Here is a 27210-nt window from a genome sequence, read left to right on the forward strand (position 1 = left end):
ACTAAATCAAGAATCAAAGTAGGAAAATATGTAACAGATGAATTTCTTGTAAATAAAGGTCTGAGGCAGGGATGTTGTTTGTCCCCAACATTGTTTAAATTATATGTAGCTGCAGCCTTAAAACAATGGAAGAAGAAAGTCCGTGGTATGGGAATAGAGCTCGGTAACATGACCCTCTATACTTTGCAATTTGCTGATGACCAAGCTGTTGTGTCTGGTGATGAAGATGATATGGAATACATGATACGCAAGCTGATTGAAGAATACGAAAAGTGGGGTTTAAACGTCAACTTAGGAAAAACCAAATATCTTTGTGTCGGTGGGGAACCTCGTGATCTAACATTGAATAGTGGTGAGATAATAACTCACTGCCTGGACTACAACTATCTCGGAGTAATTTTCGACTCGCCTGGAACGGACAACAAGGAAATAGAGAGAAGAATAACAACAGCGAAAAAAGCAATATCCTGTCTCAATGGCATACTATGGAATAAAAATATCTCCAAAAGAAGAAAATTCAATATAAGTGAGGCGTTAGTGAAGTCCAGTCTATTATATGGGTCTGAGTATTGGAGATTAACCGATAAATACAAAAGAAGATTGGAAGCGGTTGAAATGGACGCTATACGGAGGTCACTGATGATTTCAAGGCGAGATAGGATAAGGAATGACACTATTAAAAACATGATGAGTGTTGAAGGAACCATATTGGATGACATCGAAAAAACGCAGCTAACCTGGTATGGCCATATACAACGTATGCCAGAAACAAGACTCCCAAAGCAGGTTATGAACTGGCAGCCAGCAGAACGTAGGAAAAGAGGAAGGCCTAAAACTAATTGGAAACAGGGTGTGGTTAAGGCCATGAGTGCTAGAGATCTACAAGATTTGGACTGGGAGAATAGAGAAAGGTGGAGGCAAGGCGTCGGACAACGTCGAAAGACGTTTTAAACCGGCATATATATATAGATTTAATTTGTGAATAAGGGTATAACGACTACTTTTGTAGGGAGAATTTAAGAAAAACTCTTCATTCTATGCCAAGTTTTCTAATTTAATTTAATTCTTCTTCACAAATTAAATCAATAATTTTAAAGACTATTAAATAATGAAACTTCTATTTTTCTTTTTTTTTTTTTTTTTTTTTTTTTTTTCACACATATTCGGCGATTACCCGGACTTGGCGTCAAGGGTAGTCCCGTGCTGCTGCTAGTGAGGATATAAAGTTTTTCTTATTATATTCACCGTTCCCAGTATAACCGCCTTTTGCATCCACATAATCGTGTTTTGCGGCAGCTTCAATTCAAGTAGATGTTGGGTGCTTTTTCTGTGGACGAGACCGTTGGCAGATATTATCAGCGGCATTATTCTCGCATCCTTCAACTTCCACATATCCCGGATTTGTTGTGCCAGCGCTTCATATTTTGTTATCTTTTCGGTGTATGTTTTCGTTAAGTTCTGGTCTTGCGGCACAGCAAAGTCTATGATAATTGCTGTTTTATTGACCTTATCGAATATTACCATATCGGGTCTATTGTGTTCGACCCTTCTGTCGGTTATTATTGTTAAGTCCCAGTATATTGTAAATTGCTGGTTTTCTTTTAATGTTTGCGGTGCGTATACGTGGTGTGGTGTAAAATGCGGGATTAATTCTTTTTGTAGGCATATTAGTTGATGCACAACTTTCCCCATGTTGTCATGTCGGGTGAGATATTTGGTGCCCGCAATTGTTGTGCAGCCTGATGTGAGGTGTTGGACTGTTTCCTCAGCGGTGTTACACAACCTGCACTTTGTTGTTTCCACCTGTTGTTGCAAGAGTGTTTCAGGTAAGTTCTTGTTGGAACAACCTGGTCTTGGATGGCCTGGAGTGTTCCTTCCGTTTGAGGGAAAAGATAGCCTTGCTTGAGGTAGGTGTTGGAGGTTGTCATGTCTACCTCAGGTTGTTGCAGGCTATTGAAAAATCTGCCATGCAGCGCTTTGGATTTCCATTTGTTTCTTAATTTTTCCGCAGGGTCTTCTTCCTGTATATTTATGGATGTTGAGGCAATTCGGCGCTGTGCTGCTATCCATTGATGGAGAGGTAAGTTGTTTTTTTTTGTATTGTGTTAATTTTTTTCCTCTTTCAGGCAGGTATGTTCCAGGCTGCTGAGTCCGCGTCCTCCTTCTTTTCGAGGTAAGTAGAGCCGCTCTATCGCAGAGTTTGGGTGTAGCATGCCTTGTTGTGTGAGTGTTGTTCTTATTCGTCTGTCCAAGTTCTCCAAATCTGTTTTCGACCAATTAAGTATTCCAGCCGTGTACGTAAATGTGGGTATAGCCCAGATGTTGATGGCGTTTATTTTGTTTTTGGCGGACAATTGTGAGTTGATTATCTTTCTTGTTCTTCTTATGAGTTCTGTTTCTGCCGCTTTCTTATTTTCTTGTTGTTTAATTTCGTACGTTTGCTGTATGCCGAAATATTTGTACCTATCCTCCGCCTTCATGTTCGCCATCTCTCGTCCATCTGCCAGTCTGATGTTCTCGCCTTCCACTAATTTTCCCCTTTTCACCTCTACCGTTGCACATTTCTCCAGACTGAATCTCATCCCTATGTCTGTGCTGAACCTCCGTACGAGTTCAAGCTCTCCTTCTAGTTGTTTTTTTCCCCTAGCGTACAGTTTGAGGTCGTCCATATAAAATAAGTGTGTTATTTTCTTCTGTTCTTCTATTTTGTAGCCGTATTCAGATCTGTTCAGCATGTTGCTTAGAGGATTCAGAGCGAGGCAAAATAGCAGCGGGCTTAGTCCATCTCCCTGAAATATGCCCTTTTCGATCTTTATTTCCTCCGTGTTGTATTTTGTCCTCTTGGTGTTGACTGTAAGTGTTTTGCGCCACATTGACCTTAGGCTTTCTATTAAATTGATTATTCTCTTGTCCACCTTGTATATTTCCAGGACTTCCAATAGCCACGAGTGGGGAACCGAGTCGTATGCCTTCCGATAGTCGATCCAGGCCATTGATAAGTTCTTCAGTTTCCTTTTTGCCTGTCTCGTTAAGATGCTATCAATCATCAGAAATTCCTTACTTCCTCGCCCGTTCTCTCTGCATCTTGCCTGTTCCCATGCCATAATGTTGTTTGATTTTAGGTGGGTTCGAATCTTGTGTCCTATGGTAGAGGTTATTATTTTGTACGCTGACGGTAAACATGTTATGGGTCTGTAATTTTCAGGCTGTGTCAGGTCACCTTTTTTTGGGAGCATGAGAGTCGTGCCGTGTGTAAAGTACTTCGGTATCTTGTGAGGATTTTCTTTGGCCTCTTGTATCAGTCGTGCTAGTGTTTGGTGAGTGTGTGAGAACGATTTCCACCAAAAGTTATGTATGCCGTCTATGCCGGGGGTAGTCCAGTTTTTCATTCTCTCAATTGTGTTCTTGACATCTTCCTCTTCTATGTTCATCGTGGACATTTCTTGAAGATTTGCGTGTTTCTTCTTTTCTTGTTCAATCCATGTTGCCTCTGTGTTATGTGTTCCTTTATTTGACCAAATATTCGACCAGTACTTGTGCATGTCGGTTGGGGATGGAGTTTTCGTTGTTTGTACGTTCTTGTCTTCGTCCAGTTTCCTGAAGAACTGCCTCTGATTGTTTGCGAACAGGTTGTTGTCTCGGTACCTTTGAGTCCTCTTATTGTATCTCCTCAATCTGTTTCCTAATGCTGCGATCCTTTGTTTAAGGCCTTCTGTGTACGTCTTTATTCTCTCCTTGTATTGTGGTTCTTTTTTTTTTTTAGTTTGAGTTTCCGAGTATATTCTTTTATCTTATTTTCGACTCTCGTGCTAGGGCTTCTGTTGTTCAGGTATGCATGTAGTACTCCTATTTCCTTCCTAAGATTGATTATCTTCTTCTCTATTCTTTCTTCCCATGGTGGTTTTTGTTGGTGACGTTTAACTTGTGTTGTCTTTTTGTTTTCGATTTTTAGGATGATGCTGGTGACTGTCGCAGTGCAGTAGACTGTGTGGCAGAGCTCTTCGAGGTTCTTCGCGTTTTTGAATACTGGCTCTAAGGCGTTGTTGACGGCTTGAACAGTTTCTTGGGTATTCTGGTTTTGGTCAATTCTTGGGATTTTGGGTCTTCTATCTATTTCTATTCCCTCCCATTTCATGGTGACTTGCTGGTAGAGCGTCCTCATTTCTCTTGCGACCTCATCGAATTCAGGTTCTATTAGTTTGTGTTCCCTCTCATTTTGATCTTCTTCGGTCGGTGGTAGTGCTGTTGTGCTTCTCCGTTGTATGCTCCTTCTTATGTTCTCGACCGTTCTGCCTATTGAACTTCTCGCTATGTTTGCCTTAATTGCTTCGATCTCGTCCAGCGCTAGAAGTTTTCTGGTCTCTATATTTTTTACCTGGGCTATGAGGTGTTTTCCGTGAATGGTTTTCCTGGGTGTGACTCCGCCCAAATTCCTGCCAGTTTTTCGGCGTACTTTTTTGTTTTTGTTTCACCCTCAGTGGCTTCAAAATAAGCATTGATCAGACTGACGTTCATTTCTCTCGTCCAATGCTGCCTTTTGGGTTTCTGGGTTATAGTGGGATTGTCTTGTATGATCGACCGATCCAAGCTGTTCCCCTCTCCAATCCTGTTTGATCTGCGAGGCCTTGTGGTTCCATTTCGTAGAGTAGCGCCACTTGCTTCGCTGGTCTCCACTAGAGACTGTGCCGGTCTTCCTCCAGGAGCAGTCTCCACTCCGGAGGCGGTTTCCGAGGCTTCCATTTCTTCATCGAAAGCGATTCATTTTCACAATGTGAGGGTTGCTAACCCACCACATTGGTGACCTCGGGTATGCGGGGTCGTCACTCCCCGAGAGCACAAGTCTCCCCTGCATATATATATATATATATATATATATATATATATATATATATATATATATATATATATATATATATATATATATATATATATATATATATATATATATATACCAAGCAATCGGAAGAGCTATAGGTTTGTTAGAGAATATAGTTCAAAACCATACTTACCTGCCGAGAGATGTTCTGGAGAACGAAAGATACAGGTTATACTGGGACACATCAATAATAACCGATAGACCGGTGCAGCACAACAGGCCCGATATTGTACTATTGGACCGGGAAAAGAGAGAGGTGAAGATCATCGATGTAACAATCCCCGCTGATGATAATATAGAGAAAGCTTACACCGAGAAGATTAATAAGTATCAGGACCTCGCATTTGAAATGAAGGAAATATATGGGCTGAAAACAACATCTATCATCCCCTTAATTCTATCTGTGAATGGGCTGGTTGAGTCTCACCTACTAGCAAATACTCTGAAATTAGGACTCGAAGAGAAACACATCAGTATGGCCCAGAAGGAGGTCATCCTGGGAACCACCAGAACAGTAAGGAAGTTCCTGACAAGCTCGTGAGGGTATCTTGGCACTGGTGCCCGGCACTCTCACGTACCAACCCGTGTGAAAGCGGTGATTTAAAAAAAAATATATATATATATATATATATATATATATATATATATATATATATATATATATATATATATATATATATATATATATATATATATATATATATATATATATATATATATATATATATATATATATGACTGAGGATGATAATGTCCTACTTATGCGTGCTCATTTCATAGCAAAAGACCTGGAACAAACATCGGGAAGGACTTATAGGCAAATATTAACCGAGGTATGGAATGACATCAGACCGCTTTACACGAACTTACTGGCTAACAGAGTAAGATGGATGATCGAGAATGAGAAATTCTCTGTCGTAGAATTAAGGAACATTCAGTTGAGTATTAGACCGCAGGGAAATGAACCAATCGATGAAGGAGAAGAACATCATGAAGAATTGCAACAATCGGACGATGAAGATAATGGACTTACCTACGAAGTTGATCGATATTTCTGTAAAAATCTTCTACTCTATACTGGTTTAAGCCCGGAAAATAGACCGAGCCTACCGAGAATGAAGGGCTCGCGTATGATGGTTGAAAAAATGTTGATGGTAAACAAAATAATTGGTAAGCACATTAGTAACAACTCATCTCTGGGGGATCTTGTTGATCTGGTATACGCTGGGGCTCTAACTGTGTGTGAACAACTGGGTAAATCCGTCATAGAGAGGTGCACGAATCCAACAGGGCAGCAACCTCCATGGAAGTGTCGCATAGAAAAGAAAGTTGGCAATATCAGGAAAAAAATTGGTGTATTACATACTTACCTTAATAGCGAGTCACCATCAAGCAAGGTACATAAGACGGTCCGAAGAATAGCATCTGAGTTTCGGATCAAACCCCAGACTAGCGACTTCACAGGGCAACTGGAATCTCTATGTGATAATCTGAAACAGAGAGTCAAAGCGTTAGGTAAACGACTGAGGAGATATAATGAAAGAATAAAAAGATATCAGAACAACCAGATGTACTATAAGAACCAAAAACAATTCTTCCGGAATCTTGAGGGCCCTGATAAGACAGAGGAGGATCCTCCAGAACCAGAGAAATTGTACGAATACTGGGGTACAATATGGGGCAGGGAAAAACAGCATGACGATGGTGCCCACTGGATCAGGGAGGCTGAAGATGAGAGCTCAAAATACGTTATGGACAACATTACTATAACAAAACAGGATGTGGAAGAGGTACTGAAAAGAACGAATAACTGGGCGGCCCCGGGACCCGATGGAATTCATAATTACTGGTGGAAACATTTTACCAACACACATCGAGCGATGGCGGCATTGTTCCAGAAAGCATTGAAGGACCCATCGATAATCCCGGAGTTCTTTACCCTCGGCACCACAATTATGATACCGAAAGGTAATACAACATCTGATCCAAAAAAATACCGACCGATAACATGCTTACCCACAATCTATAAAATACTTACCGGAACTTTGACCAGGTACATCTCGAGGCATTTAAAAAAACACCACATATTGGCCCGTGAGCAGGGAGGCTGTGGTAGGGACACCAAAGGCTGTAAGGAACTCCTCATTGTTGATCAGATAATCGCGAAGCAAGTGAAGAGTAAGCAGAGGAACATCTCAATATCATGGATAGATTATAGGAAGGCTTTCGATTCGGTGCCGCACTCCTGGCTTATAAGGGTACTAAGACTCAGTGGAATATCAGAGCCTATCGTTCGTCTGTTAGAATATCTGATGAAGTCATGGAGGACCACGTTACTGATAAAAAGCAAAAACGGTAATAAGAGATCGAAGATGATAAAAATCAAGCGAGGCATCTTCCAGGGGGATACGCTGAGCCCACTGTGGTTTTGCCTGGCCTTGAACCTTCTAAGTAGGCTGCTCAACAACAGTTCCTATGGTTATGTCATCGACAAAATAAGAAAAATTAAACTCAACCACCAGCTTTACATGGATGACCTGAAACTGTACGCGGCCAACGAAGAACAAATGCGAAGACTCCTGGAAATAGTTTCCTCATTCAGTACAGCAATAGGAATGGAGATGGGCCTCGATAAATGCGCGGTTGTGAATGTTAAAAGAGGTAAGATTGTGGATGGCGAACATATCGAGCTATGGGATGACTCTAGAATACCATACCTGAAACCGGAGGAATCGTACAAATACTTGGGAATTCAGCAAGCCCTAGATATAAAAACTGACGAGGCAAAGAATTCCTTTAAGGAGAAGTATTTCGGTAGGCTGAGGAACATCTTGAAAGCCAAACTTAATTCCAAAGCCTTGTTCACGTCGATTAACACGTGGGCCCTGCCTTGTATCAGCTACTCTTTTGGGATTGTTCGGTGGACGACTGCGGAGCTCAGGGCGGTGGATATACAGACTAGAAAGATGTTGACAAGATACGGGATACATCACCCCCATTCGTCAGTGAATAGATTGTACCTGAAGAGACACGAGGGAGGTAGAGGACTACAAAATATACTTATGACACATAATAAGATGGTCTTAGATATGAGAAAGTACTTTCAGTCAAAAAACTCACCATTCTTCAGAGCGTTGTGCCAGGTTGATGAGTCCACGGCTCTAAGGCTAGCAAAACCCTCAATCCATCTAGAGGAAACGTCCGCTGAGCAGCTCTCGGAGGAGTGGCATGCCAGAGCACTCCATGGAAGATACCCTGGAAATTTAAACTCAGATAATATCCTGAAAACTGAATCTCTCACTTACCTGACAGCTGGATATCTGTTTCCGGAGACCGAGGGAAGATTAGTGGCTATACAGGATCAGGTAGTGCCTACTCGAGCCTATATCAAACATATAACAGGTCAAGACATACTTACCGACTTATGCAGGAGGTGCTCCAAATCCTTAGAAACCATACAGCACATAACATCATCGTGTCCAATTCTGGCCCCTAGGGAGTACATGGAGCGCCATAACGCCGTTGCAAAAATATACCACATGGAGATAGCCCGAGAAACCGGATTGTCACTGGATAGTCGAAGTATCTATGAGTATGAACCCAGAAGCGTGCTGGAGAACGAAGAATACAAACTCTACTGGGACACAACGATAATGACAGATAGAGCAATACCGCATAATAGGCCAGATCTAGTGCTCTTCAATAAGATCGAGAAGAGTGTACAGATTATCGATGTAGCAGTGCCTGCGGATGAGAATATCGGAAGATCCTACAGTGAGAAGCTTACTAAATATCATGACCTCGCATTTGAAGTGAAGGAAATATATGGTCTGAAGAAAACATCAATACTCCCTCTGATTATATCAGTGAATGGCTTGGTCGAACAGCACATGATAGAGAATACTAGACGTTTGAAGTTGGATTCTAGCCTGATTAGTCGAGCTCAGAAGGAGGTTGTACTGGCCACAACCCGAGTTGTCCGGAAGTTCCTTACCAGCTCCTGAGGACACCTTGTCTACAGAGTAGACCGGTGCTCCCAGCGAACCGACCCGTCTATCGGTGGATTAAAAAAAAAAAAAAAAAAAAAAAAAAAAAAATACCGGTTCTATAGCGTTCTACGCCTTCCGATTCCCAGCTTCCATCCTCTTCTATCTTCCCAGTCTCCCGGCTGTTAGTTCCGTTCAGACATCGCTCTGTGCACTCCGCCAATCCATGTTTGTTTAGGTCGCCCTCTGTTGGCTTCCATTTTAGAACCATTTTGGGAATACGATCTTCCTGCATCCTCTCTACATGGCCGTACCATACTAACTGCCTTCTCTGTACCTCTTCCACTATTGTGCTTTCTACACCCATGATCTTCCTTATTTCCTCGTTTCTCACTCGTTCCAATCTCGACCTACCAGCTGATCTACGCCAGTAATCCATCTCCAGGGCCATCAGACGACGTTCTAGATTTTTATTCATCTGCCATGTCTGGCAGCCATAGAGCACTATACTTTTGAATACGGCATCAAATATCGGGTGCTTTCGCTGTCTAGATATTTGTTTAGCCCACAGTATAGAATTCAGACATCCGATGACCTGCCTTCCTTTCACGATACGATTTTCGATCTCTTTTTCTGTTCGACCCCCTTTATCTATTTTTGCTACAAGGTAGGTGTATTCTTTGCATGAGTTGATAAGAGTTTGTTGGTCGACTTCAAGATCTTCTACACTATCGCCGCCAACACACAGATACTGCGTCTTCTTTCTGTTGACCGACAAACCCCACCTCTCATATTCTGCAAATAATCTTCTGGCCATAAAGCCCAGATCCTCTGCGTCCTGAGCCACTACTACCTGGTCGTCTGCGAAATGCAATGTATAAAGAGTCGTATCATCGGTCAGTGGTATTCCCATTCCATTGCATGCTCTCCTCCAATTCTTCAGGACTTCGTTCAGGTATATTTTGAACAATGTTGGGGAAAGGCAACATCCCTGTCTAAGTAGTTTAGTTGTTCTAAACTTCTCTGACTGCCTATCTCCCACCAAAGATGTCTAAAACACTGGTGTGTGCACTTGTCACTTTTTGCAAGCATCAACATTTCAGAAAATCGGGGATATGGGATCAGTTTCGTGGCGGCGCCACCATGTCATTTGCTTCGTTCTACCAAAGGAAGTCCAATGATACTCTCTAGTTTTATTTTGTTTTGCGTTGATATAGAATGTCTATCAACAAGTTCAAAATATGAACTGGTCTATTTTGCAAGCTGTTAAGGAATATTTGTGCTTTACAGTTCAATTTTCGTTGTAAAAACAAATCTGTCAATATTTCAACACTATCGAATAAGGGTTCGAATGAGGATTTACTATTCTTCTTCAAGATAATTTCCGTTTGACAACTTGAATTCGTGAGGGGTGAGACCTTTCGTCACACCGAAATGCAAGAAATACCCGGGCTGCCAAGCGAGGGTATCCACGGCTCACTCAGTGAAGATGGGGTGGGTTCAATGTAAGGAACCGACAAAAGAGAAGTTGGGCGCCAGGTAGATTTATTTCCCCAGTAAATACCCTTAGGAACAGCAACAACCCCAAATCAACCAAACGAGTTGTACTGAAGAACGGTTTATTCGGGCAGCAAAGGAAATACACGGGCCTACTTGTATGGCTACAGTTGTATTGAACGCCAAGGAGGGTGTGTGGTGTCTAATAATAATTGTAATACTTCAAAACGGATGGCCTTTATAAAACTAACCGAAATCGCGTCGCTTGAGCTCAGGCGCAGCGCGAAGCTCCTCAGAACTCCCAAATGTACGAGCAACACTAATTAACGTTCAATTTAACTGCACAGAATTATCAACGTCACCAGAGTGACGCGCTCTAACTAAATCAATCTATACCTCACTCCACAAGCAATAGAATGTGATAATAATAGCAATACGCCAAGGTTTTACAATATAAACCGTTGTCGTTAAGGAAAGCAACAATATAATACGATATGCAACTTCTATAATACACTTGCGCGTCCTGAGAGTGCTCTCTCCGCTCCCGAATGGGGAAGATGGTCTCTTCGCTATGAAACTCTACAAGGTTTCTGTTGTAACAGCTCCACTTGGACTGGACTTCACGAGCAGTTCTAGAAGGCTCGACTTGGACTGCGACTATACTAGGATTTACAGGACTTCCTCCCTACACGATGACTTCAGGGACCCCCCCCCTATACTACGATATGTCTCCCTACACTAGTATATGTCTCCCTACACTAGGATATGCCTCCCCACACTAGGAGATGTCTCCCTACACTAGGATATGCCTCCCTACACTAGGAGATGTCTCCCTACACTAGGACCCTGTCGATACGAAAGAACGTAAGAACTTAATCCTCACCATATAAGGAAGAATGAGTGACAAACATTGTATCACAAAAGATGGTTTTATACATACCCAGTTCTTCGGGGGGAACTATTCAAATCTAACGTGAATCCACCAAATCTTTCCAAGCTCGAATCTGCAATTAGACAACCAGAACCTCGGTTCTATCACAATCAACGTAGGATGCTCTCAACTAATGCTTCCAATCAACGAATTTCACGGCAATAGCTGGTAATGGAGAGAAAATAACACACAATAAGGAATTTGCAGAACAACGTACGACGAACATACCTTTATGAAGAAAAACTTCACGTGCCACAGCGAAGAAAACTCTCGATCAATCCTCCTTAAGGAGATACGCCAATATAGAATCCAAATAAACCAGTTCGGCAGGAGATCACACAGATATCCGAAGATTAATCCCACAAATGGACGATTTTAATTATCGAAAACTCCAGAAATTCCTGATGGATACCTCCAAACTTACAAAATGGCTAATCACATAGAAAACTAGGCAATCCAATCACCTGTCAAAATATTTCAATATGGCGGTCGGTTGGCAAACAACGTTTGCTTACCTTTCGTAATTTGGAACTTTTGGAAGCTTTTTCTCAATAATTGACATGGATTGGTGTTAAATATCGTTTGGTTTTTTGATATATATAGTGAATAGTGAGAACTAAGTTTTATTCCGAAAGAAAAATGCCTTTAACAAGTATTATGGTTAATTGTGGAAGTCGTGCAGATCGGTACCATAAGGAGTTTTTCGTATACCTACTGTGACAAAATCTGTGCATTACTTACATATTAACGAAGAAGGGATATGTGGTGAACAGCTCAAGAGAGAAGATCTAACTGAATCAATTATTAGAAACCAAGGAGTATGTAGCAGACATTTCATAACGGGTAGGTACCTAAGAAGAATATCTATGTGTCTGTATTCATATACCTATAAGTGAAACTGAATATACAGTGATTTCTTTCGAATACGTTTTTATAAAGGTTTAACTTACTAAAAATATGTAAAATTTTCTGTTCATTTTTTAGTGTAACGAAGGAAGTGATCTGGGTGATACAGAGCAAGCAGGGCAAAGCAGATTGAGAGGCTGTGCTATACAAACAGACTTGACAATGACCATGTTGAGTACACAAGTTGAGCAGTTCAACTTTGCCATCAGAAAAATAGAAGACTTAGAAAAGAAAGTTGAAAACACTCCTCGGTGACTAATGGACAATATCAATAATATATTTTTGTGGAAGTATTATTGTGGGTTCGATCATAAATTCATCAAAGCAGCTATTTTTCCAGAAATAGAACCTCACATTTCATCAACATCAACAACAGTACTGAGTCCTAACAATCAAATGTTACTCACATTAGTAAAATTGACGTATGTTTGAATAATAAAAATATTTGAGAGAAACTCAATTGTGTTGATCTGCATTTATTTGCTATACTAAAAACATATACATAGATATATAAATTTTATTGTACTTCAGTAATTAATGAATACAGTGCAAACAAGTTTGCATGATTTATTTCCATTTGTCAAATCGAAGGATACTTACACCAAAATGGTTAATTCAATGAAGAAATTATAGAGAATAATATTTTGATTATTTGACAAAAGGTCCTACATAATGAAAAGGATCCACACAAGTTTTGTAACAAAAACAGCGAAGAGAATTAGGTGAAAAAGCACCAATGATGTTATGCTCTGAACTCACGAAACCCATAATTATTGAATTTCAATTCATGCAAGGCAAACAAAACATTTTCTAAATTATATATTGAATGAATAAGAACGTGACCTTAGTGTATATACATTATCTATAATGATATTCACCATTTTTTTAAGAAATTTAAGTGAAACAAAAATCTCTGCTTGCCAACCAAGCGCCATATTTGACAGTTGAAAGTCACGTGGTCTGGATTCCCTAACTCATCTGACGCTGTCTAACCTTCAAAATTCTGTGAGCACGGAAAACTAAACTAAAACGTCAAGATCTAACCCCACTTGACCGGTAGCGGTAAAATAACAGTAGGCCGATCGCCCCACATCAACATAACCTGCAAATTCAATTCGTACCGTATTTATTGATGGTATTTGAAACCGTTACAGGGGGTAATTTAATATGATTTTAATGAAACACAGTTAATTGGTCAAATATCCAATATATTCAGGTGACGGAAAGGAAATTTTCACTATATCTACTCAGGAAAAATGTTTGAAGTAACAGACTCGAATAGATTTATGTATTTCGGATTCTCAATACATGCTCACAATTCACATTACGTATTTCCAATACAGTTTCTTCGAAATATTGCTGAAGTTTCCATGAAACTTAGCTATATCGGGCCCGAATGTTCGTTCATCTGATTTGGTTCTGCTTCAAATTCCAACAACACCGAATTCTTAGCTGTAGCTCTTGATTGTCCATATGGAAAAGTGAACTTACTGAACGACATGTTGAATAAATTAATGTTCTACACCCCTTTCTCGAAACTAATACATTTTCACACAACAATGATCGCTTATAAATACAACATATTCGTAAGTCGTAGTAAAGTATTCAAATTATTTTGAAATATCAAATGACAATGCTCTGTCAAATTCTAAACAGCGCTACCTACAGTGGAAAAAACGAAACTGATCCCATATCCCCACGAAATTAAAATCGAATCAGTGAATACACCAGAATTTTAGACATCTTATTCCCACCTTTACCAGAGACACAGAGCCATCGTAGAGTTGTTTTATAGATTTAATATGGTATTATCTATAGGAGAACGTTCAAAGACACCCCAGAGCCTCTAAATCGGTACCGTATCATAGGCTTTGGTCAAGTCCACGAAGAGTAGATGAACTTCCCTATTAGTCGCTACTTATTTCTCATTCAACTGCATCAAGCTAAAGATATGATCAATGCAGGATCTACCAGCACGGAATCCAGCCTGCTGCTCTATTTCTTGACGACCATATTCTTCCTCGACAATGTTTCTCTAATCTAATCTATCTGAAAGTTTGGTGAAGAAATATCGGTTCCCGAATACCCTGAATCTATTGCAAGTATTCCTGAAAGCCTATCTCCCTCCGTTTAGATTTTCATTTTGGAAATGGCAATTTTCAAAAATCGCAAATTTCAATCTGCGATATCTTCTGTTATTTTCGTCTGATGCATTCGGGATTTACGGTTTTGTAATCAGCGTTGATATGGCTACCATCCTAATACAAAAACTCAATTTTGAAAATCTCTATTTTTTTGGTCAAAAATGAGCAAGGGGTTAGACCCCCCTAAAATGACCTATTTGCTCCTCTGCCTTTAAATCAGAGTGTCCTTCTACTGTCTTAGGATATGGAGTGTACAAAACTTACTTTGTTGATTCCACCAAACTAAACAGTTGATGATTCTATAGAGAATTGCACTCCAGAGAGCTCTTCGAATTCAACACGAAAATGAAAAAATGGAAAAACAATAAATTCGATTTTTTGCTAAACAGTGTCAAATATCTGAAAAATTGTTATGAAAATATGGGTTCTCGAAAGAACTGAATCTATTGCAAGCATTCTCGAAAGCCTATCTCCCTCCGTTTAGATTTTCATCTTGGAAATGGCAATTTTCAAAAATCGCAAATTTCAAACTGCGATATCTCCTGTTATTTTCGTCTGATGCATTCGGGATTTACGGTTTTGTAATCAGCGTTGATATGGCTACCATCCTAATACAAAAACTCAATTTTGAAAATCTCTATTTTTTTGGTCAAAAATGAGCAAGGGGTTAGACCCCCCTAAAATGACCTATTTGCTCCTCTGCCTATAAATCAGAGTGTCCTACTACTGTCTTAGGATATGGAGTGTACAAAACTTACTTTGTTGATTCCACCAAACTAAACAGTTGATGATTCTATAGAGAATTGGACCCCAGAGAGCTCTTCGAATTCAACTCGAAAATGAAAAATGGAAAAACAATAAATTCGATTTTTTGCTAAACAGTGTCAAATATCTGGAAAATTGTTATAAAAATATGGGTTCTCGAAAAAGCTGAATCTATTGCAAGCATTCTCGAGAACCTATCTCCCTCCGTTCAGATTTTCATTTTGGAAATGGCAATTTTCAAAAATCGCAAATTTCAATCTGCGATATCTCCTGTTATTTTCGTCTGATGCATTCGAGATTTACGGTTTTGTGATCAGCGTTGATAAGGCTTCCATCCTAGCATACAAACTCAATTTTGAAAATCTCAATTTTTTTGGTCAAAAATGAGCAAGGGGTTAGACCCCCCTAAAATGACATATTGGCTCTTTTGCCTGAAAATCATAGTGTCCTACTACTGTTTTAGGAAATGGAGTGTAAAATACTTACTTTGTTAATTCCACCAAACTAAACAGTTGATGATTCCATAGGGAATTGCACTCCAGAGAGCTCCTCGAAGTCAACTAGAAAATGAAAAATGGAAAAACAATAGATTCGATTTTTTCCTGAACACTGTCAAATATCTTAAAAATTGTTATGAAGATATGGGTTCTCGAAAAAGCTGAATCTATTGCAAGCATTCTCGAGAACCTATCTCCCTCCGTTCAGATTTTCATTTTGGAAATGGCAATTTTCGAAAATCGCAAATTTCAATCTGCGATATCTCCTGTTATTTTCGTCTGATGCATTCGAGATTTACGGTTTTGTGATCAGCGTTGATAAGGCTTACATCCTAGCATACAAACTCAATTTTGAAAATCTCGATTTTTTTGGTCAAAAATGAGCAAGGGGTTAGACCCCCCTAAAATGACATATTGGCTCTTTTGCCTGAAAATCATAGTGTCCTACTACTGTTTTAGGAAATGGAGTGTAAAATACTTACTTTGTTAATTCCACCAAACTAAACAGTTGATGATTCCATAGGGAATTGCACTCCAGAGAGCTCCTCGAAGTCAACTAGAAAATGAAAAATGGAAAAACAATAGATTCGATTTTTTCCTGAACACTGTCAAATATCTTAAGAATTGTTATGAAGATATGGGTTCTCGAATACGCTGAATCTATTGCAAGCATTCCTGAAAGCCTATCTCCCTCCGTTTACATTATCATTTTGGAAATGGCAATTTTCAAAAATCGCAAATTTCAATCTGCGATATCTTCTGTTATTTTCGTCTGATGCATTCGGGATTTACGGTTTTGTAATCAGCGTTGATAAGGCTTCCATTCTAGCATACAAACTCAATTTTGAAAATCTCAATTTTTTTGGTCAAAAATGAGCAAGGGGTTAGACCCCCCTAAAATGACATATTGGCTCTTTTGCCTGAAAATCATAGTGTCCTACTACTGTTTTAGGAAATGGAGTGTAAAATACTTACTTTGTTAATTCCACCAAACTAAACAGTTGATGATTCCATAGGGAATTGCACTCCAGAGAGCTCCTCGAAGTCAACTAGAAAATGAAAAATGGAAAAACAATAGATTCGATTTTTTCCTGAACACTGTCAAATATCTGTAAAATTGTTATGAAAATATGGGTTCTCGAAAGAACTGAATCTATTGCAAGCATTCTCGAAAGCCTATCTCCCTCCGTTTAGATTTTCATCTTGGAAATGGCAATTTTCAAAAATCGCAAATTTCAAACTGCGATATCTCCTGTTATTTTCGTCTGATGCATTCGGGATTTACGGTTTTGTAATCAGCGTTGATGAGGCTTCCATCCTAGCACACAAACTAAATTTTGAAAATCTCGATTTTTCTGGTCAAAAATGAGCAAGGGGTTAGACCCCCCTAAAATGACCTATTTGCTCCTCTGCCTAAAAATCAGAGTGTCCTACTACTGTCTTAGGATATGGAGTGTACAATACTTACTTTGATGATTCCACCAAACTAAACAGTTGATGATTCCATAGAGAATTGCACCCCAGAGAGCTCTTCGAATTCAACTCGAAAATGAAAAATGGTAAAACAATAAAGTCGATTTTTTGCTAAACAGTGTCAAATATCTGAAAAATTGTTATAAAAATATGGGTTCTCAAAAAAGCTGAATCTATTGCAAGCATTCTCGAGAACCTCTCTCCCTCCGTTCAGATTTTCATTTTGGAAATGGCAATTTTCAAAAATCGCAAATTTCAATCTGCGATATCTCCTGTTATTTTCGTCTGATGCATTCGGGATTTACGGTTTTGTAATCAGCGTTGATGAGGCTTCCATCCTAGCACACAAACTAAATTTTGAAAATCTCGATTTTTCTGGTCAAAAATGAGCAAGGGGTTAGACCCCCCTAAAATGACCTATTTGCTCCTCTGCCTAAAAATCAGAGTGTCCTACTACTGTCTTAGGATATGGAGTGTAAAATACTTACTTTGTTAATTCCACCAAACTAAACAGTTGATGATTCCATAGGGAATTGCACTCCAGAGAGCTCCTCGAAGTCAACTAGAAAATGAAAAATGGAAAAACAATAGATTCGATTTTTTCCTGAACACTGTCAAATATCTTAAAAATTGTTATGAAGATATGGGTTCTCGAATACGCTGAATCTATTGCAAGTGTTCCTGAAAGCCTATCTCCCTCCGTTTAGATTTTCATCTTGGAAATGGCAATTTTTAAAAATAGCAAATTTAAATCTGCGACATCTCCTGTTATTTTCGTCTGATGCATTCGGGATTTACGGTTTTGTAATCATCGTTGATAAGGCTTCCATCATAGCACACAAACTCAATTATGAAAATCTCGATTTTTTTGGTCAGAAATGAGCAAGGGGTTAGACCCCCCTAAAATGATTTATTGGCTCCTATGCCTGAAAATCATAGTGTCCTACTACTGTCTTAGGATATGGAGTGTACAATACTTACTTTGTTGATTCCACCAAACTAAACAGTTGATGATTCCATAGAGAATTGCACTCCAGAGAGTTCTTCGAATTCAAATCGAAAATGAAAAATGAAAAAAAAATTCGATTTTTTGCTAAACAGTGTCAAATATCTGAAAAATTGTTATGAAAATATGAGTTCTCGAAAAAGTTGAATCTATTGCAAGCATTCCTGAAAGCCTATCTCCCTCCGTTTAGATTTTCATCTTGTAAATGGCATTTTTCAAAAATCGCAAATTTCAATCTGGGATAGCTCCTGTTATTTTCGTCTGATGCATTCGGGATTTACAGTTTTCTATTCAGCGTTGATAAGGCTTCCATCCTAGCACACAAACTCAATTTTGAAAATCTCGATTTTTTTGGTCAGAAATGAGCAGGGGGTTAGACCCCCCTAAAATGACTTATTGGCTCCTATGCCTGAAAATCATAGTTATGAAAATATGGGTTCTCGAAAAAGCTGAATCTATTGCAAGCATTCCTGAAAGCCTATCTCCCTCCGTTTAGATTTTCATCTTGTAAATGGCATTTTTCAAAAATCGCAAATTTCAATCTGGGATAGCTCCTGTTATTTTCGTCTGATCCATTTGGAATTTACGGTTTTGTAATCAGCGTTGATAAGGCTTTCAGACTAGCTCAAAAACTCAAATTCGAAAATCTCGATTTTTTTGGTTAAAAATGAGCAAGGGGTTAGACCCCCCTAAAATGACCTATTTGCTCCTCTGCCTAAAAATCAGAGTGTCCTACTACTGTCTTAGGATATGGAGTGTACAATGCTTACTTTGTTGATTCCACCAAACTAAACAGTTGATGATTCCATAGAGAATTGCACTCCAGAGAGCTCCTCGAAGTCAAGTAGAAAATGAAAAATGGAAAAACAATAGATTCGATTTTTTCCTGAACACTGTCAAATATCTTAAGAATTGTTATGAAGATATGGGTTCTCGAATACGCTGAATCTATTGCAAGCATTCCTGAAAGCCTATCTCCCTCCGTTTACATTATCATTTTGGAAATGGCAATTTTCAAAAATCGCAAATTTCAATCTGCGATATCTTCTGTTATTTTCGTCTGATGCATTCGGGATTTACGGTTTTGTAATCAGCGTTGATAAGGCTTCCATTCTAGCATACAAACTCAATTTTGAAAATCTCAATTTTTTTGGTCAAAAATGAGCAAGGGGTTAGACCCCCCTAAAATGACATATTGGCTCTTTTGCCTGAAAATCATAGTGTCCTACTACTGTTTTAGGAAATGGAGTGTAAAATACTTACTTTGTTAATTCCACCAAACTAAACAGTTGATGATTCCATAGGGAATTGCACTCCAGAGAGCTCCTCGAAGTCAACTAGAAAATGAAAAATGGAAAAACAATAGATTCGATTTTTTCCTGAACACTGTCAAATATCTGTAAAATTGTTATGAAAATATGGGTTCTCGAAAGAACTGAATCTATTGCAAGCATTCTCGAAAGCCTATCTCCCTCCGTTTAGATTTTCATCTTGGAAATGGCAATTTTCAAAAATCGCAAATTTCAAACTGCGATATCTCCTGTTATTTTCGTCTGATGCATTCGGGATTTACGGTTTTGTAATCAGCGTTGATGAGGCTTCCATCCTAGCACACAAACTAAATTTTGAAAATCTCGATTTTTCTGGTCAAAAATGAGCAAGGGGTTAGACCCCCCTAAAATGACCTATTTGCTCCTCTGCCTAAAAATCAGAGTGTCCTACTACTGTCTTAGGATATGGAGTGTACAATACTTACTTTGATGATTCCACCAAACTAAACAGTTGATGATTCCATAGAGAATTGCACCCCAGAGAGCTCTTCGAATTCAACTCGAAAATGAAAAATGGTAAAACAATAAAGTCGATTTTTTGCTAAACAGTGTCAAATATCTGAAAAATTGTTATAAAAATATGGGTTCTCAAAAAAGCTGAATCTATTGCAAGCATTCTCGAGAACCTCTCTCCCTCCGTTCAGATTTTCATTTTGGAAATGGCAATTTTCAAAAATCGCAAATTTCAATCTGCGATATCTCCTGTTATTTTCGTCTGATGCATTCGGGATTTACGGTTTTGTAATCAGCGTTGATGAGGCTTCCATCCTAGCACACAAACTAAATTTTGAAAATCTCGATTTTTCTGGTCAAAAATGAGCAAGGGGTTAGACCCCCCTAAAATGACCTATTTGCTCCTCTGCCTAAAAATCAGAGTGTCCTACTACTGTCTTAGGATATGGAGTGTAAAATACTTACTTTGTTAATTCCACCAAACTAAACAGTTGATGATTCCATAGGGAATTGCACTCCAGAGAGCTCCTCGAAGTCAACTAGAAAATGAAAAATGGAAAAACAATAGATTCGATTTTTTCCTGAACACTGTCAAATATCTTAAAAATTGTTATGAAGATATGGGTTCTCGAATACGCTGAATCTATTGCAAGTGTTCCTGAAAGCCTATCTCCCTCCGTTTAGATTTTCATCTTGGAAATGGCAATTTTTAAAAATAGCAAATTTAAATCTGCGACATCTCCTGTTATTTTCGTCTGATGCATTCGGGATTTACGGTTTTGTAATCATCGTTGATAAGGCTTCCATCATAGCACACAAACTCAATTATGAAAATCTCGATTTTTTTGGTCAGAAATGAGCAAGGGGTTAGACCCCCCTAAAATGATTTATTGGCTCCTATGCCTGAAAATCATAGTGTCCTACTACTGTCTTAGGATATGGAGTGTACAATACTTACTTTGTTGATTCCACCAAACTAAACAGTTGATGATTCCATAGAGAATTGCACTCCAGAGAGTTCTTCGAATTCAAATCGAAAATGAAAAATGAAAAAAAAATTCGATTTTTTGCTAAACAGTGTCAAATATCTGAAAAATTGTTATGAAAATATGAGTTCTCGAAAAAGTTGAATCTATTGCAAGCATTCCTGAAAGCCTATCTCCCTCCGTTTAGATTTTCATCTTGTAAATGGCATTTTTCAAAAATCGCAAATTTCAATCTGGGATAGCTCCTGTTATTTTCGTCTGATGCATTCGGGATTTACAGTTTTCTATTCAGCGTTGATAAGGCTTCCATCCTAGCACACAAACTCAATTTTGAAAATCTCGATTTTTTTGGTCAGAAATGAGCAGGGGGTTAGACCCCCCTAAAATGACTTATTGGCTCCTATGCCTGAAAATCATAGTTATGAAAATATGGGTTCTCGAAAAAGCTGAATCTATTGCAAGGATTCCTGAAAGCCTATCTCCCTCCGTTTAGATTTTCATCTTGTAAATGGCATTTTTCAAAAATCGCAAATTTCAATCTGGGATAGCTCCTGTTATTTTCGTCTGATCCATTTGGAATTTACGGTTTTGTAATCAGCGTTGATAAGGCTTTCAGACTAGCTCAAAAACTCAAATTCGAAAATCTCGATTTTTTTGGTTAAAAATGAGCAAGGGGTTAGACCCCCCTAAAATGACCTATTTGCTCCTCTGCCTAAAAATCAGAGTGTCCTACTACTGTCTTAGGATATGGAGTGTACAATGCTTACTTTGTTGATTCCACCAAACTAAACAGTTGATGATTCCATAGAGAATTGCACTCCAGAGAGCTCCTCGAAGTCAACACGAAAATGAAAAATGGAAAAACAATAGATTCGATTTTTTCCTGAACACTGTCCAATATCTTTAAAATTGTTATGAAGATATGGGTTCTCGAATACGCTGAATCTATTGCAAGCATTCCTGAAAGCCTATCTCCCTCCGTTTAGATTTTCATTTTGGAATTGGCAATTTACAAAAATTCGTCTGATGCATTCGGGTTTTACGGTTTTGTGATCAGCGTTGATAAGGCTTCCATACTAGCATACAAACTCAATTTTGAAAATCTCGATTTTTTTGGTCAAAAATGAGCAAGGGGTTAGACCCCCCTAAAATGACATATTGGCTCTTTTGCCTGAAAATCATAGTGTCCTACTACTGTCTTAGGATATGGAGTGTAAAAAACTTACTTTGTTAATTCCACCAAACTAAACAGTTGATGATTCCATAGGGAATTGCACTCCAGAAAGCTCCTCGAAGTCAACTAGAAAATGAAAAATGGAAAAACAATAATTTCGATTTTTTCCTGAACACTGGCCAATATCTTGAAAATTGTTATGAAGATATGGGTTCTCGAATACGCTGAATCTATTGCAAGCATTCCTGAAAGCCTGTCTCCCCCCATTTAGATTTTCATTTTGGAAATGGCAATTTTCAAAATTTTGAAATTCTCGATTTTTTGGTCAAAAATGAGCAAGGGTTTAGACCACCCTAAAATGACCTATTTGCTCCTCTGCCTAAAAATCAGAGTATCCTACTACTGTCTTAGGATATGGAGTGTACGATACTTACTTTGTTGATTCCACCAAACTAAACAGTTGATGATTCCATAGAGAATTGCACTCCAGAGAGCTCTTCGAATTCAACTCGAAAATGAAAAATGGAAAAACAATAAATTCGATTTTTTGCTAAACAGTGTCAAATATCTGAAAAATTGTTATGAAAATATGGGTTCTCGAAAGAGCTGAATCTATTGCAAGCATTCTCGAAAGCCTATCTCCCTCCGTTTAGATTTTCATCTTGGAAATGGCAATTTTTAAAAATCGCTAATTTCAATCTGCGATATCTCCTGTTATTTTCGTCTGATGCTTTCGGGATTTACGGTTTTGTAATCAGCGTTGATAAGGCTTCCATCCTAGCACACAAACTCAATTTTGAAAATCTCGATTTTTCTGGTCAAAAATGAGCAAGGGGTTAGACCCCCCTAAAATGACATATTGGCTCCTCTGCCTGAAAATCATAGTGTCCTACTACTGTCTTAGGATATGGAGTGTTACAATACTTACTTTGTTGATTCCAATAAAACTAAACAGTTGATGATTCCATAGAGAATTGCACCCCAGAAAGCTCTTCGATTTCAACTCCAAAATGAAAAATGGAAAAAAAAAATTCGATTTTTTGCTAAACAGTGTCAAATATCTGAAAAATTGTTATGAAAATATGGGTTCTCGAAAAAGCTGAATCTATTGCAAGCATTCCTGAAAGCCTATCTCCCTCCGTTCAGATTTTCATCTTGGAAATGGCAATTTTCAAAAATCGCAAATTTCAATCTGGGATAGCTCCTGTTATTTTCGTCTGATCCATTTGGGATTTACGGTTTTGTAATCAGCGTTGATAAGGCTTTCAGACTAGCTCAAAAACTCAATTTCGAAAATCTCGATTTTTTTGGTTAAAAATGAGCAATCATAATCATCATAATCATAATCATAATTTATTATTTTCCATATAAAGATATAGGAAAAACGTCATGAAAATTACAATACATATAAGGTATATAGTAAGATATTATACACATATACACATATAGACCAACAAAATAAAAATATAATTTAGGGTTTGCTAAAACTTGTGTGTCATGAATTCGTCCATCGTGTAGAATACGCTTTCTACCAATATTCTTTTCATTTTATTCTTAAAGGCTGCACTAGATAGTGATTTTATGTGCTCAGGTAACCTGTTGAACATTTTCAATCCGTTAAATATGTGCATATTTTGTGTTTTCTTGAGACGATGATAGGGTAGCACATATTTTCCCTTTGTTCTTGTGTGGTGGTCATGAACTTCTTGGTGCTTCCGGAAGTGGTTCTTATTCTTGTAGATATACATAAGACACTCGAGTATGTAACAGGATGGAGCGGTAAGTATACCATATTTCCTGAACAGTGGTCTACAACTAACAGTTCTGTCAACACCTGCGATCAATCGAACTGCTTTTTTTTGTTTTAGGAAGATACTGCCAGCCTGAGAAGATGCACCCCATAGGATAATGCTGTAGGTCATTCTCCCATGAAAGTGTGCATGATATACAACGAGTGCTTCGTTTTCGGTGAGCGTGTTTTTTATTTGCCTAATTGCGAACAATGCTGTAGAAACCCTTTTGCTTAACTCAACTAAGTGATGTTCCCAGGTTAGGTTGGCGCTAATGCACATCAGATGGTTCCACAAAGTTTCGAATGCAGAAGTCTTGCAGCGCGCGAGTTGTACAACAATTGAGACTCAAGTAACGAGGGCCCGACTCAGATGGAGTGGTCACATTCTGAGGATGCAAGACACAAGACTCCCCAAAATAGCTCTATACGGCGAATTCACTGAGGGAGCCCGGAAACCAGGAGGACAGTATAAGCGGTTTAAGGATACACTACATCAATCCCTAAAATTAGTTAATGCCAATCATAACTGGGAACAACTAGCGTCAGACAGATCACAGTGGAGGTCTTTAGTACACAGTTATAATGGAGAATCGAGAAGGATACAGCGGCGGCCAGATCTGATTGGTGACTATCCATGCCCTGAGTGTGGAAGGATCTGTAGGTCACGGTTGGGTCTCTTCAGTCACAGGAAGGCACACAGTCGTAACTACCCCTAATTACACGTCTGTTCGCATTTTTTTTTTCTTCTTTTTGTAGATTTATTCCCGGTAACGGATACAGCAATGAATTGAATTGGCGCTAATCGTTACTCCAAGTAAGGATATACTGTCCGTATTGTGCCGTTTTGTGGTAATGACTAGCTCTTGTGTCTTTTCAAACCATTTCACTGCGTCTTTTATTGTTTTTTTTTGATTTCCAGCTCTGTTCAGGAATGTTGTATCATCGGCAAATAAGATTTGATCATCCGTGTTATGTATTGAATGTATGTATTCGTTATCTGGGAAACACCACATGTTCCAATGATGGTAATGTTCAATAAGACGGAGTCAGGCCCGTCAGTTGTATGCTAGATATCGAATGAGATTTATATTGATACTTAAATAAAATTCTAAAAATCCAACGTAGTAATTATTCTGGAAGATATTACATTGGCGACGAGGATAAAAGTCGATTAGTGAGTTCAAGATGTCTGATAAGCTTGGTGCATTACGTGAATATGATATTCATAGTGATTGGACAATTTATAATCGCCGTTTGGAGAGTTATTTCAAAGCGAATGGTATTGAAGATAATGAAAAGAAACGGGCGATTCTCCTGAATTCGCTGAATGAAGAGGCCTACAAACTGATGTATAATTTATGGATGCCAGTCGTTCCAGAAAATAAGCAATATAATGAGTTAACGTCCATATTTGATGAGCATTTTAAGAGCTCTTTGTCACCGTTTGCAGCTCGCTATAAATTTTATAATTCAGTAATGGATGCCCACGAGACAGTAGCTAACTGGGCTGCTAGAGTAAGAAGTTTGGCCGGACAATGTGAATTTGGCAGCACTGTTTATGACTGGGTTCTACGAGATCGTTTTATAATTGGTTTCGAAAAAGGACCCATTCAAGATAGATTATTCGAAGAGAAAATTACATGCAGTTTCAGTGACGTCATCACCATTGCATCCAGCAAAATGGCGGCCCAGAAAAATTCATGTATGGAGGAAGTTAAGATTGAACCAGGCTTACACCATATTTCTCAGAACCCAAGAACGCCATCAACAGCGCAGAATCGCAGTGTGATGAGTGATAGTGGTGCATCAGGAAGTGGCGTCCAGAATCGGCGGAAAAAGTGTACAGTTTGCGGTCGACGCAACCATTTCACCAGTGATTGTAGGTTTAAGGATTATACATGTAATGTATGTAATGAAGTAGGTCATTTAGCGAGATTATGTCCCAATAGGGAACATCAAAGAAATGGTCCAAAAAGATTTCAGAATTTTATAGAAGTCAAAGATGATTTTTTTAATTTGACAGATACAAAATCAATCAACCAATTCAATGAACCTTTTTTCGTTCATGTTTATATTGATGAATTCAAACATAGGTTTCAACTGGATTCGGGAGCAAGTGTGTCTGCAGTTTCATATTCTTTTTGGTTAGATAACTTGCGTAAATATTCATTGAGCAAAGCTGAACGTAGCTTGTATTTTTACAATGGCGATAAAATGTTTCCGGCGGGTGTTTGCAAACTAAAAATTAGATTCAGGAACATCATAAATTGGTTAGATATTTACGTTATCAAAAACGGTGGACTTCCTATTTTGGGTCGGGATTTTATGTACATGTTTGGTTTGAAAATTTCGAGTTCATTTCATTTTTTTACCTCAACAGAAGACTTAAAAAAGAAATTCTCACACGTATTTTCACCTGGATTGGGGTGTTTCAATAAAGAAAAATTATCACTGAAATTGAAAGATGCCGATATATCACCAAAATTCATTAAAGCCAGACCCTTGCCTTACGGTATCAAAGAAAAGGTGGAGAAGGAAATTGATAGACTCATCGAGTTGGGGGTATTAAAACAGGTTGATTATTCGAGATGGGCTTCCCCTATAGTACCTGTACTAAAAAAAGATGGTTCAGTACGAATTTGTGGTGATTTTAAAATAACGATCAATCCCCACCTCGAGGTTGATCAGTTTCCTCTTCCACTTGTTGACGATATTCTGGCCGAACTAGGAGGATCAGTAATTTTTTCTAAAATAGATTTATCACATGCATACAATCAGGTTGAATTAGAGGAGGAATCGCAAGAGTTAGTTACAATAAGTACTCATAAAGGTCTCTTTCGTTATTTGCGATTACCTTTCGGAGTAGCTCCGGCGTGTGCTAAGTTTCAGAAATTGATGACAGTGCTTTTTAGCGGTATACCAGGTGTAAAAGTTTTTGTTGACGATTTACTGATAAGCGGAAAGAATCAAGCTGAACATGATGAGCGTTTATTTCGAGTCCTAAATATTATGGAAAATTCCGGATTGAAAGTGTCTATAGAGAAATGTCCATTTAATGAAAGGGTAGTTCAATATCTGGGGTACACAATTAGTGAGGATGGTATTCATGCGAATGATGAAAAGATTCAGGCTATAAAAGAAGCACCCTTCCCTAAATCAGTAACAGAATTGAAATCGATTTTAGGCATAATAAACTATTACGGAAAATTTGTTCCAAATTTGGCAACTATTTTGAGTCCGTTACATGATCTTCTAAAAAAAAATTCTAAATTCATGTGGAATAGAAAATGCGATGAAGCATTCTGTATAGTTAAAAAAATATTAATGTCAAATAAAGTTCTATCACATTTTGATGTAAAGTTGCCAATTAAACTAACAACTGATGCTAGCCCA

At 38.5% G+C, this 27210-nt stretch overlaps 2 protein-coding genes across 2 annotated transcripts; one reads left to right on the forward strand and one right to left on the reverse strand.

The window, feature by feature from the left end:
* Positions 1–2105: 2105 nt before the first annotated feature.
* Positions 2106–4740, reverse strand: LOC123311738. The gene is made up of 3 exons (XM_044895809.1): positions 4473–4740; positions 3817–4380; positions 2106–3748 (listed from the first exon to the last, which is right to left on the reverse strand). Exons 1-3 carry the CDS (start codon positions 4738–4740, stop codon positions 2106–2108), a joined length of 2475 nt encoding a protein of 824 aa, XP_044751744.1.
* Positions 4741–24796: 20056 nt separating this feature from the next.
* Positions 24797–26834, forward strand: LOC123311877. Its single transcript, XM_044895988.1, has 2 exons — positions 24797–26012; positions 26504–26834. Coding segments are annotated over exons 1-2 (1011 nt in total). The 5' UTR covers positions 24797–25002; the 3' UTR covers positions 26505–26834.
* The last annotated feature ends 376 nt before the right edge of the window (positions 26835–27210 follow it).

This window comes from Coccinella septempunctata, chromosome 4, assembly GCF_907165205.1.
Source record: "Coccinella septempunctata chromosome 4, icCocSept1.1, whole genome shotgun sequence".
In the NCBI taxonomy this organism is placed as follows: domain Eukaryota; kingdom Metazoa; phylum Arthropoda; class Insecta; order Coleoptera; family Coccinellidae; genus Coccinella; species Coccinella septempunctata.

Excerpts from the sequence above, each read along its gene's own strand:
- LOC123311738 (XM_044895809.1), bottom strand. The coding sequence starts at position 4,740 with ATGGAAGCCTCGGAAACCGCCTCCGGAGTGGAGACTGCTCCTGGAGGA. Across the intron at positions 4,381-4,472 it reads TTATTTTGAAGCCACTGAGG|CCCAGGTAAAAAATATAGAG; the intron begins GTGAAACAAAAA and ends AACACCTCATAG. Across the intron at positions 3,749-3,816 it reads TGCATACCTGAACAACAGAA|AACCACAATACAAGGAGAGA; the intron begins GCCCTAGCACGA and ends AAAAAAAAAAAG.
- LOC123311877 (XM_044895988.1), top strand. The coding sequence starts at position 25,003 with ATGTCTGATAAGCTTGGTGCATTACGTGAATATGATATTCATAGTGAT.